Raw genomic sequence first — 13,316 nt, 5'->3', positions numbered from 1 at the left:
TTTTCACATCCATCTTTGAAACTTTTGAAGTTATTATTTTTTTAACCTAATTTGTTAGTTTTTCCAAAACATGGCTGATTTTAAAGACTTCAGCTACACCAATGTGCTGCATTCTAATTATAAATGAATGGAGTGCAATAATCAAAGTTAAAAAATAACTTTTAATAATAAGATAGACCTGTTGGGAGCTCCAACGTTGCTCATATATATTCTTTTGTTGAAGTAATTCAACAGATGTTTAAAGGGATAGTACACCCAAGAAAAAAAATTATTTTTATTTACTCATACTCATTTACTCATCCTCCACTTGTTCAAAACCTGTTGAGTTTACTTCTTATTCTTAACACAAAGAAAGAAACACTTGGAAAAAAAAAAACTGCCTTTCAGTTTTATACTATTTTTTGTTCCTACTATGGATCAGGGGTGGGTTTTCCAAACAACAACTTATTTGAATTATCATAGCTGTGGCTGAACTATCATAGTACGATGCATCGTTTGGGAAATGAATGATGTAGTGACGATTGTTTATCAAAACCCATAGTTTCTCTGTCGCAGATCCATCGCTTGAACCACGTTAGTGATAACGGAAAATGCCCATAATGATGCTCTAAACTGGGTGGAGTATCAACTTCCTTAGAGAAGAACCTAGCTGTAACGTTTCGGTCTTCTAACCTTTATCAAACATATACACTCATTGAATGTAACAGCGGCGACACGGTGGCTCAGTAGGTAGTGCTGTCGCCTTAGAGCAAGAAGGTTGCTGGTTCGAGCTTTGCCTGGGTCAGTTGGCATTTCTGAGCTTGCATGTTCTCCCGTGCTTGTGTGGGTTTCCTCCGGGTGCTCCGGTTTCCCCCACAAGTCCAAAGACATGCGGCACAGGTGAATTGGGTAGGCTAAATTGTCTGAAGTGTATATAAATAAGTGTATGGGGGTTTCCCAGAGAGGGGTTGCAGCTGGAAGGGCGTCTGCTGCGTAAAACATATGCTGGATAAATTGGTGGTTTATTCCGCTTTGACAACCCCAGATTAATAAAGGGACTAAGCCGAAAAGAAAATGAATGAATGAAAATAACAACATAATTAAGAAAACAATAACTAATGTATGCAACTGATGCAGACCAACCACACTGAAAAAGATGATTCATTGGATTTTCTTAAGGTAATATATTTAAATGGGCTGAATTTAAACAAACAAATTAAATGTACTATGTTCAACTTTATTTGTTTGTTTAAATTTAGCCAATATAAATGGTTTGCAAAAAATTGTAAATCCAATGAATCATTTATTTCAGTGCACCGTGAGAAATAAAACAAGCTTTTTCCAGGTTAAAACACTCAGAATTCACACATAAACAGTATCAGCCTGTCACTACATCCTCTTTCTTTCTCTCTGCGACCCTCCACCTGTAGGAAGTCAGTACTGGTTGTTCAGGGAAGCCAACCTGGAGTCCGGTTACCCTCAAGAGCTGATGGACTATGGCAGAGACATCCCGTATGACAAAATAGATACAGCCATCTGGTGGGAGCCTTCTGGCTTCACTTACTTCTTCAAAGGAGACTGGTGAGGCGATTTTATGTACAACAAGAATTCTGCCTGTAATGTTTAATGTCTAGTTATTGACCTCAAGTTGTTTTGTTGTTGCTTGAGATATCTTACTGACCCCGTTTACAACAGACCTTAACTTCTGACACAAATGATAATTTCATGAAGCAATTTTATTCGACCCTCAAATATGTGAATTCTACTACTACTAATAATAGTTTCTTCTTGAAATATAATTGCATAAATATTTTAGAGATTAAGATTTCATTTATAAAGATTTAACTATGATATAGATACGTACATTCAAGGTAAGAAATAATATATTTTTTCTGCAGCATGTTGCAACATTAAAATCTTGATTATTTATTTTGGTTTTATTTATTTATTAAATTTTTTGTTTGTTTGTTTGTTTGTTTATTTATTTATTTTTTATTTATTTAAAAGTCTTACCTACTATAGCTGGTACTGTTTAGAACTATTAAATTGGCTTTACTTCAGTGTTTTGAATTGCTTTTGCATTTATGATATACAGTGCTCAACATAATTAAGTACACTACCTGACATATTCTTGTCCCCTATCCGTTTTTTAGGAACAACAAATAATAATGTGACTTCTAGTTGATCATTTGGTAACAGAAGTGGCTTATATGAAAGGCAAAGGCCTTTAGATTAGGCTTATTTTACCAAAATAAAATAGGATCATGCTTTGATTTATATTTATTTAAATAGGACATGGCAAAGAAAGCTTTCTTGCAGGACTCCCAAAGTTCATCAAGATTCTTTGGATTCATCTTCAATGCTTCCTCCTTCATCTTACCCCAGACATGCTCAATAAAATTCATGTCTGATGACTGGGCTGGCCAATCGCCCCAAAACTGAATGTAACCCCAAACCTTGATTTTTCCTTTACCAAACTTGACTGATTCTGTAGGAATCTTGGGTCCATGCTGGATCCAGTAGGTCTTCTGCAGTGTTTGTGATGATCGGGATGCAGTTCAACAGATGATTCACCAGAAAAATCTACCTTCTGCCACTTTTCCAAGTGATCGATTAGAAGTCAAGTTATTATTTGGTGCTCTTAAGACTGGAATGAACGATTTTTGTGAAATAATGTACACCCCATTTTGAAAATGAATATTTTTAGCAATTTCTTAGTGAATATAGGTAATATATTTTGGTGCCATTTAAACAGATTTTAAATGAATATATTTATTTAAATAATATTTTAGCCAACAAACATCTTTAAAAACATTAAGATAATGCATTTAAATTCATGTGAAATATTGGAAGAAAAAATGACAAACTACACAATTTCAACAGAATTAAAAAAAAAATAGTTTCTCTTGAGTTTGCCTCTTTTTATTTATTTTGATTGAAATTTTTATCCTCATATATCAATTTAAGTGTACTTATTTTGCACCGTTATCATACATTATTTTGTTAGTTTAGCTCCAGATTTGCATTCAGAATGACTAATCAACGCACAAATATAATATAGTAAAGGTTCCTATAGAAAATACTAATTTAAATGAGTGATTTGTGAGGGTTGTACTCATATATGCTGAGCACTGTAAAAGCAAAGTGATCACCCTGAAAGTGGTTTGAGTGATTTCAGTGTTAATATCATGCGTATATATAGGGATACTGTGCTGTTGCTGAAATGTCTGCATTGAGGAAAGTCAAAATGATTTGCAATGATTTTTGTTTGATAAACTACAGGTACTGGCGCTTTAATGAGCAGGACAGAGCCGCAGATCAGGACTACCCTAAACCAATTAGTGTGTGGGGCACTTCTGTGCCGTCGTCTCCCAAAGGGGCTTTTCTCAGCGATGATGGAGGTGAGTGAGTCCAACAGCCTGTCTCCTTAATGTACCATCAATCAAATACTAGAACAAAGGAAGTGAGAGAATGTATGAAATGTGATTTGAGGAAATAATGCGATATTATCAGGAATCACTTATATCACTAAAAGCCCTTTCTCATTAAAGGAATGTACCTGGTTTAAAATGGTTAAAAGGATCTATGACATGCTATCGATAACAGATACAGATAATAACTTAGATTTCAATCTAAAAATCTTCGTTCAAAGGGCTATTCACCCCTTCCCCTTAGCCCTACGCCTTCAAGCTAAAGAGAATTGGGACAACCTTACCCCTTGGCGTGCACGCGCAAAACGAAGGGTAGGGGTAAGGGGAAGGGCTGAGGGGTAGAATTGGGATTGGGCCTAAGTAATGCCTAAAGTAATGCCGTTGCCTAATTTTTCACTTTTTTGTCTCTGAAATAGCCTACACATACTTCTACAAGGGTGCAAAATACTGGAAATTTGACAATCACAGAATGACAAGCGAGCCGGGCTACCCAAAATCCATTCTTAGAGACTTCATGGGCTGTAATGTGGACCTCGATCCTGACAGAGACACTGATGTGGACCAGGGACGCAAGTGGCCCGATCGGCCACCCTTCAATCCAGACGCTGGCCGAGACAAAGACAAGGACAAAGACAAGGACAAAGAGAGAGACAACACCAATGACGCTGACTCTAAAGAAGAAACGGAGGAGAAAACCAATGAGGTGGATGTGGTTCTGAAGATAGATGAGACGGAGCGCACTATGAACATCATCATGGTGACGGTACCCCTGGTCCTGGTGCTGTGCATCTTGGGATTGATCTACGCTATCATTAACACGCTACAGAGGAAAGGAGCGCCCAAGTATTTAGTTTACTGCAGACGATCATTCCAGGACTGGGTTTAACCTCTGGGAATGACCTGGGATCCTGGTTCTGCCTTTTTAATTCAATCATCTAAAAACTTTGCACACACAAAATACATACACACATATACATATACTGATACACACTCACATGTTCATGTTCACCCTTCTTTTCCTTTCCCATGGTGCTCTCCTAACATCTTGACTAGTCTATTTATATTAGAAAGTTTGCACATTGATTTTGTTTTTATTTTACTTTTTTAATATATTTTTTTGAATTTTTCAATCAGTTGTTTGTGGGTTTATCTTCATTGCAGTCTTTAAGATGCCACAATCTTGATCTCCAATTATAACGTACAAGAATGGGAAGTCTTGTGTAACGGAGGCTAGCTAGCAAAGTGCTATGCAGGTAAACATCACTCCTCTGACCTCAAAAGCTGCTCTAGCAACAGACGCTAGAGGCCATGGTCTTATGCCTCCTTGTTAGAGCAACTGACGCCCATCCACGGCTTTGCCGTTTCGATCCCAGCTCACAGTGGGTTGAGTGCAATAGGACTGTTGGGTTACATGTGGGGGCTCGTCCGGGATGGAAGTGAGGTTTAGGGGGGTGAGTGTAACGGAAGGCAGCTAGAGAAGTGCTGTGCAAGTAAACCTCACTTCTCTTACCTCAAAAGTGCTCTAACGACAGGCACTAGAGGCCATGGTTTTTAGCCTCCTTGTTAGAGCAACGGACTCCCATACAAAGAATCGCCGGTGTGATCCCAGCTCAGACCAGGTTGGGTGCAGTAGGACCGGTGGGTTACACTTGGGGGCTCATCCGGGATGGTAGTGAGGTTTAGGGGACTGATTGTAACGGAGGCCAGCTAGCGAAGTGCTATGTCCGTAAACCTCACTCCTCTGACCTCTATAGGTGTTCTAGAGGCCATTGTCTTTAGCCTCCTTGTTAGAGCAACCCATACAAAGAATTGTCAGTTTGATCCCAGCTCAGAACGGGATGGGTGCAGTAGGACCGCTGGGTTACACTTGCAAAAAGTGAAAGTTGAGGATATTTTCTGCATCCGGTTACCTTTTCTCAGGACTTGTTTTCCAACTGACAGGGCAAGTCATAAGTCATCAGTGGCCAATTGCATCATAACTTGTTCATTATTTGTTGCTGTATATACTGTAGTGGGGTTTAAATGTCCACATAGAAAGTCTGGCATTTAAAATATTATTTAAACCTGAAATTAAACAGGATGTTTTAAGATATTTTTTAAAAAACTGGATTAATTGGTTAGGGTTTTTTAAGCAAAATATTTTATGTTCTTGCTGATTAAATTACTTTATTTACCATTTTAAGTCAAGTCACAAGCAACTGGACTTGGTTATTCAACCACTTGATTTAATTATACCTGCTATTTGTTTTGGTGTCATAAAATAGGGACTTTTGCCTTCAGTTTGCTTACCTTGTTTGATCATAACATTTTTTATTGGCCCTTGTTTTAACAACTGTGCCTTGGTCCTGCCAGGCAAATCTTTTTTATGGGTTCAGCCCATATTTGTAAAGCCCTCTTGATTACTTTTTTTGCAAGCTGGTGTGCTTTTTGTTTCAAAACTCTGCCGATTATATCTATATTTTTTATTGTTTGAGGTTACTTTTATTTAGGGGGTTTGAAAAACTTGAACAATTTGCTGAGTGGACATTTATATTACAGTTCAATCAAATCAAAATATGAAAAAATAGAACTATAAAATGCATACCACTTGCGTACACCAATTGTAAACGCAGTAAAATACACTTATGAGAACATCTTGGGGCCCAATTATAAATAAAACCCTTAGTAGAGGTCCGCTGATTTAGTGAATGCTATAAAGCTAATTTTAAAAACAGTGGGGGGTGAAACCATTCCCTTACTTCCTTCTACCCCAACCCAAACCTCTCCCTACCAAAGATATACCACTGTCATCGACTGAGTTGGCTCTGGGACAAGAGGGAAAGAAGTAGGGACAACTGTGAGTTCAAAAGGAAAGGGTTAAGATGTAGAAACATTATATCTTAAGTCCTGGCAAAAGCGCTTATGATGTTAGTACAAGTGTGAAGAGGATTGTATTACAGGGATCATGGTATTTTAGGGGCGGGGGTGTATAAAACAGACAGGATTGAGATAGACCAATTGCAAAATTCTTTTGAAAGGCTGAACGTACTCATACGCAAGTATGTGAATGATTTAGTTCCCCCCTTTAGTTACCTGCATTGCATTCACAAGCTTGCCACAAGTGGCGCTATTGAGTATAATTGCGTGAATATATAAATTCACTCACAAACAGGCTTGAAATTCAGTTATTAACAGGCAGCTACCCCACATAAAAATCTGATACATGGAAATATATGCAAATTACATATATATTATACAAGTTCATATTTGGATTTCACATTTATAAAGGATATATCGTATATGCAACATTGGTTGCAAAAATAGTTGATTTTTTTGTTTTTTTTAGCCATTGGAGTTATGTATTCAACTACATGTACGATGTATGTACAAAATATGAACATTTCATATATTTTTGAACATACAAAATATGTTCAATTAGATATAATCATGTATTCAGTTTAAGTTTATATATGTGTGTATGGCCATATATGAACATATATAATATTATGGCTAATATTTTTTAACATATAATTTGAAAAAAAATATGAAAGCAGCCATCTTGCAGTAGAGTGATCCCTCACTATAACGTGGTTCACTTTTCGCAGCTTCGCAGACTTTTTTTGTGTAATTTGACGTGCTTTTTTTTTACAGCGCAGTGTGTTCTGTGCCCTGATTAGCGCATTGTGTTCTACATCCTGATTGGCTGTAGACCATTGTCAATCAATCTTCTCCGTGCCGTGTCTCCTGTACAGTACTGAATGTGTGCAGCTTGCCAAATTTACACAAATGTTCGATCACTAGCAGTGTGACTCTGAAGCTCTGTACTGTATGTTTTCAAGTTTTCTCCCCACAATGTCGACGAAATGTTCTGCACCGTCAAAGGCACTTGCGGTAGCAGCCAAAAGGAAGATGCTAACCATCACACAAAAAGTTCTAGACATGCTAAAGGAAGGTAGAAGTTACGCGGCTGTAGGCTGCCATTACTGAATAAATAAATGAAGATCAAATGGTTTTGATCTTTGGTTTCATTTTATAATACTGGACTTATTTTTCTATGATGTTTGAACTTTGAGAGTGTTTAAACGAGAGAAAAGTATGAAAATGCTAATGCCTGTCTGAGAAAAGTGTATAAAGTGCGTAGCGAGGGGTTTTACAGCCTTAAAACATCTATAATACTTGTAAAAATTGCAGGGATGTTTTTAGGACATATCTCCCGTGAATAACGAGGGGCCACTGTATTACAAAATATTTTGGAAATCTAAATATAAACTTGTAGCCTATGTCATGTATGTAATTTGCACACATTGCCATATATCAGATTTCTGTGTTGTACAATTTGAAGACAGTCTTGCTAAGCAAGTTTTGGTTAAACTGTTCATTGCTAGCTACCAGAAAACATTTAATGATACTTGACATTCAAACTTCATGACCTCATCTTACGTTTGAGGAAGGTTTGAGGAAGATTGCATGTTAAATCTATCAGACAGGAATATGCATTTTGTTGTAGCATTCACATTTGTGTTAGCATACTTGCGTAGAGTGTATTTTTAGCTTTAGCTTGAACCGCTTGGTAGATAGCATGCTAAGCAGTAGTATCCCTAAATGAGAGCTTGCTGGCACACAGTCCCGTGGCCCACATTACCAGGATCCACTGCCAGTTATTTTTGGAGTGCATTCCTCGACCAGCAGTGGAAACAGGGTCCTTGTTTCATTCACGACTTTTTCACGCTAATGTGGTCTAGTAGGCAAAGCAAGTTTCCTAACATTGTAAGCTATAATGCTGTCTGGTTGGTTTGTGTTTGCTTGGTCTGGTGTCTAACCTAGGTAAAGACAGTAAAGACATAGAAGGCATTAATAATAATAATACTGACCCCACTTTTTAAAGTGCCCAGTCATAGACCCTTTACAATCAGTGACAGAGTTTCTCTTTTCTTAGTGCTAGAGGTAGAGTGAGGCGAGAACGAAAGTGAGTGGTATTATAAATATTGTCCTGTCAGACAACGTAGAGCAGAAAGCACTTTGATAAATATTATTGGAAGAGTAGAGGAGAAACAGGACAGTCATGATCGGAATGCTGTCACTGATGAATCCCACCAAATGCCGTTGCCAGGCGATCCCCCCCTCCTCACAGTGCTCCTGTCGTCCGGGGAGATTTGGAGGAGAGTTAATCAGACATAAAAGCTCTGCTGTCCCTCCCCCGACGCCCTCTACCTTCTCCTCCACTTGCCCAGATCAATGAGGAATACATAAACAGGCTTGAAAGATTTCTGAAATGCTCACTCTCAGGGGCTCACTTACTGTTGGCCTTATTCCTGTCTTATACCCACTGTAGCCCCGTGTGTCTGATTCGTACACTCCTTTTTCCATAATTTATTAAGTTCTATGGTATTAGCATGATATTTTGGACATGCTGTAGTACAATTATAATACATTTTTAGTAACACTTTAATTGAATCGGGTGTTCATGATCTCATGGCAATCATGTTTATGACAGTTTTATAACAAGTTCTGTTGTCATGACAAAGACAAACACAGTTAATGATGTATGGGATTATGTTAAGATGTCATAACAAAGACATCTCAAACAATATCACTTTTGCAAAATGACACAACTGAGTAAATGACACTTAATGACAGTTGTCATAAGCAAGCATAAAAATCTCATTCATATTCAAGACGTGTCATATCATGATTACAAAGGTTGCCTTATGGTCTTATAAACACCCCTTCAAGTAAAATGTTATCCAATTTTAGACACAGCTATGATGCTTATGTGTTGAAATTCTTTGAAGTACATTAACCACAAAATAATCTACATCAATCGGATAGCTATTTAACGTGGCATTCAGTGCAGGGTCATGGTTCCTTGAGGCCCATGGGCCAACATCTTTGAAGTCCCATCCCTTCATGTTTGATCGAATGACTTTAGCTGACCGACAACAGTAGCCAAGGCCTTTAGTTATCTCATGATGTCAGTTTGCTTTGAGGAACTTTGGTCACTAGTTGATAACTCTGTATATCTCCCACTATGTGCACAAGTCCCTATTGGCCATGTCCTACTACATGATCTGAGGGGTACAGGGCCATAGTGGTCATGTCGCTGAATTTAACAAGCAGGCTGGCACCTTGTAGTAATATCTCACACCAAATGCATTATGGCCCTAGTTGTTTACTTGGTCTGTGGGGCCATTTACATGACAACAGCATATTGTCACTTCCCTACAGGTACTATTTAACAAAGGTGACGCCACCAAATACTAGCTTGGTATTTGTATTACAGCTTGTTGGCTGTTTTTTTACAGATGTGCAAACATGGATCACTTTAAAAATGTTGTCATGTAGACATGAAAGTCTTTCAAAATGCAGTGGGAAAAACTATTCCATTTCAGAGAACCGGTCTCTTGTGGTAAGTTACACCCCTGTACAAATTAGGTTAGTGTGTGCAAAATAGTCAATGTCCTGCAGAGTTTAGCTCCAGCTTGCACCTGTCTAAAAGTTTATAGTGTCCCTAGTCAGACCTTGGTTCAGGTGTTAAATTATAACAGGAGTTAAACAGTTCTGGACAGTATCCCTACAGGAGCAGCATTGGACACTCTAGGGCAGGGGTCACCAATCTTGGTCCTGGAGGGCAGGTGTCCCAACAGAATTTATTTTCAACATGCCTCAAAACACCTGTCTGAAAGTTTATAGTGTGTCTAGTCAGAACTTGATTCAGGTGTTAAATTAGAATAGGAGTTAAACAGTTCTGGACAGTGTCCTTACAGGAGCAGGATTAGACACTCTAGGGCAGGGGTCACCAATCTTGGTCCTGAAGGGCAGATGGCCCAACAGAGTTTTTTTGCAACTTGCCTCAACACACCTATCTGAAAGTTTATAGTATGCCTAATTAGACCTTGATTCAGGTGTTAAATTCGAGTAGGAGTTAAAATGTTGTGAACAGTGTCCCTACAGGAGCAGGATTGGACACTCTAGGACTGGGGTCTCTTATCTTGGTTCTTGAGGTCAGGTGTCCATATAGAGTTTATTTGAAACTTGCCTCACCACACCTGTCTAAAAGTTTATAGTATGCCTAGTTAGACCTTGATTCAGGTGTTAAGATAAATAGGAGGTAAAATGTTCTGGACAGTGTCCCTACAGGAGCAGGATTGGACACTCTAGGGCAGGGGTCACCAATCTTGGTCCTGGAAGGCAGGTGTCCCTACAGAATTTATTTCCAACATGCCTCAACACACCTGTCTGAAAGTTGATAATGTGTCTAGTCAGACCTTGATTCAGGTGTTAAATTATAACAGGAGTTGAACTGTTCTGGACAGTGTCCCTACAGGAGCAGGATTAGACACTCTAGGGCAGAGGTCACTAATCTTGGTTCTAGAGGGCAGGTGTCCCTACAGAATTTATTTCCAACATGCCTCAACACACCTGTCTGAAAGTTTATAGTATGCCTAGTTAGACCTTGATTCAGGTGTTAAGATAAACAGGAGTTTAAATGTTCTGGACAGTGTCCCTACAGGAGCAGAATTGGACACTCTAGGGCAGGGGTCACCAATCTTGGTCCTGGAGGGCAGATGGCCCAATAGAGTTTTTTTTCAGCTTGCCTTAACACACCTATCTGAAAGTTTATATTATGCCTAATTAGACCTTGATTCAGGTGTTAAATTCGAGTAGGAGTTAAAATGTTTTGGACAGTGTCCCTACAGGAGCAAGATTGAACACTCTAGGACTGGGGTCTCTTATCTTGGTTCTTGAGGTCAGGTGTCCATATAGAGTTTATTTGAAACTTGCCTCACCACACCTGTTTAAAAGTTTATAGTATGCCTAGTCAGACCTTGATTTAGAGTTAAAGTGAGATAGGAACTAAAGTGGACTGGACACCCCAGGACAGGGATCACAATTTTTGTCCTGGAGGTTTAGTGTCCCTGCATAGTTTAGCTTCAACGTGCCTCAACACACCTGCCTGAAAGGGTTGGGGCTAAACTCTGCAGGACCCCCTCCTCCCCCCAAGTTGGGTGACCACTGCTCTAGGGGAACTTAGTGGCCAGATTACTCAATACTTGTTGGGATCCTTTTTGTAGTCTGAGTGATGAACTTGTGCTTTATACACCAAGGATGCGTCCCGCCTTGTAACAAGTCCCATTTGACACTCTTTGAGTCACTGAGAACTGGTACCACTTGTTTAGTCATGATAGTTCATTTATTAAATATAGTCCCTGTACCATGGTACCAGTGCAGTAAGGGTATAAAAGCACTAGTCTAGATTGCATAAACATTTATGTTCCTACACTGATTTTTTATTTCTTCTTCTGTTTTGTTTTCAGAGATAAGGGTGATTAAACAAGATTGTGGTAGACAATGACTGACGAATAATCAAAACGGTCTGTTTATTTGTTAGTATGTGTTACTGTAGATGTATAATGTGTTCTGTGTCACTTTGAATCAACTCTTGGCCAAGTTTAGGACTGGCTCTTATAACAATGGCCCCTCTCTATCTTGCTACATTATTGTCCTGCACATTGCTTCTGGCCAACAGGAAAATAGACTGGGCCCTCAGCCAGGGTCACAGCGCTTCCTCCCACCAGCGCTCACACTAACATTGCATACTAACAACAGCCTCTGTTCAGAAGGCTTTTGAGTGTGAATGTTCTCATAAACACAGCTCAGGACGATTGCTACTTTATGCAGTGATGGTTTTTCAAATGGAAACTGACCACTCAAATGGACTGTACAGTGAAGTACACTTCTCTTTGCGTGTCTGTATATTCTCCTGATATAAACTTGAGCTCTGATCAGAGGTGCCTCTAAGAACATCCATCCACACCATTATTAACCCGTTGCAGTACTTCAATCATTACTGACTTGCTGAAGACAAAAGGTTGAGACAATATGTGTGTTCAACTGTGTAGAATGAGACAGTGTGTTTGCGTTTGCCTGCACCATTGTGTGGTAGGGGAAGGTTTGAACTCAAAATCTGTCCTATTATTGCACGGTGCATTTTGGGCATGCACACTGTCTTAAAGGGAATCTCACTTTACATAATGAGCCTTACACAAACATGCTGTTCAGACAAAATATACAGTAGTAGCAAACCATTAATGTTTAAAGCAATGCTGTTATTGTGCACAAAGCTGCGCTGTAGAGTTTTCTTAAACACCTCATCCTTTATTAATGACGGTAAAATGAAATTGAGTTTGGTTATAATTATCAGTTCATATTTTTCACCTTGTAACCAGATCTTTAATTCAGTCATTTTCAAAATTGTAAATAGTACCGTTTCCTTTGTGTTTTTTTGTTTTTTAGAATTTTACCTTGTTAATAACATTCCGATTTGTGTTATTGATTATTTTCTTAATTAGAAAATGAGGATTTTATACATTTGTGTTTGTTCACATCTTGTGAGTGTTTAACGATCCATGCTGGACATGTAAACAGTAATAAAAAAAATAAAAAAATGTAAGAACTAAGTCTGTTTTTTTTTGTTTTGTTCTTTACAAAAATCCAAAGATGTTTAAAAAAGTACATACAATTTACATTTCCACTGACTGGTACAGTTAGGTACGGGTCGGTACGGGTCATCTTTATCAGGCTTGCTTTTCCACTACAAAGGGTACCTTTTTGGTGGGCGGGGTGTTTGACAGAAAATTTCAGTCGACGTCATTCTTGCTCGAATAAATTTCAACAGTAAAGCTGCACGGGTCGTTCACATATGATATGAGAAGCACTTTTCACAAAACAGATGCTTTATACACATAAATACCTGTTTTATAAATGCTTATTACTACTTTTTCTATGAACATAATTTGATTGTAACTCCAGATCAAAATAGCCTACTGTAACTAGCCGTCTGCAATTATATAAAATAAATAAATAAATGCGACATATATGAACACATACAGACCCCTTACAGTCTACGATATGTTACTAATGGAAGAA

The 13,316-nt window shown here is 38.5% G+C and overlaps 1 protein-coding gene across 1 annotated transcript in view; it reads left to right on the top strand.

Annotated features, from left to right (window-relative positions):
* mmp15b (matrix metallopeptidase 15b) overlaps nt 1–12,847 on the top strand; it is a 75,543-nt gene extending 62,696 nt beyond the window's left edge. The window contains exons 8-10 of the mRNA XM_021467433.2: nt 1,410–1,560; nt 3,262–3,380; nt 3,827–12,847. Of these exons, the coding sequence (XP_021323108.1) occupies nt 1,410–1,560; nt 3,262–3,380; nt 3,827–4,296 (740 nt within the window). The 3' untranslated portion in view covers nt 4,297–12,847. The remainder of the gene's footprint in view (nt 1–1,409; nt 1,561–3,261; nt 3,381–3,826) is intronic.
* The last annotated feature ends 469 nt before the right edge of the window (nt 12,848–13,316 follow it).

Source organism: Danio rerio, chromosome 7 (assembly GCF_049306965.1).
Source record: "Danio rerio strain Tuebingen ecotype United States chromosome 7, GRCz12tu, whole genome shotgun sequence".
NCBI classification, from domain to species: Eukaryota; Metazoa; Chordata; class Actinopteri; order Cypriniformes; family Danionidae; genus Danio; species Danio rerio.
Note: the sequence above shows the minus strand (reverse complement) of the source record. Positions and strands in the feature narration are given on the sequence as shown.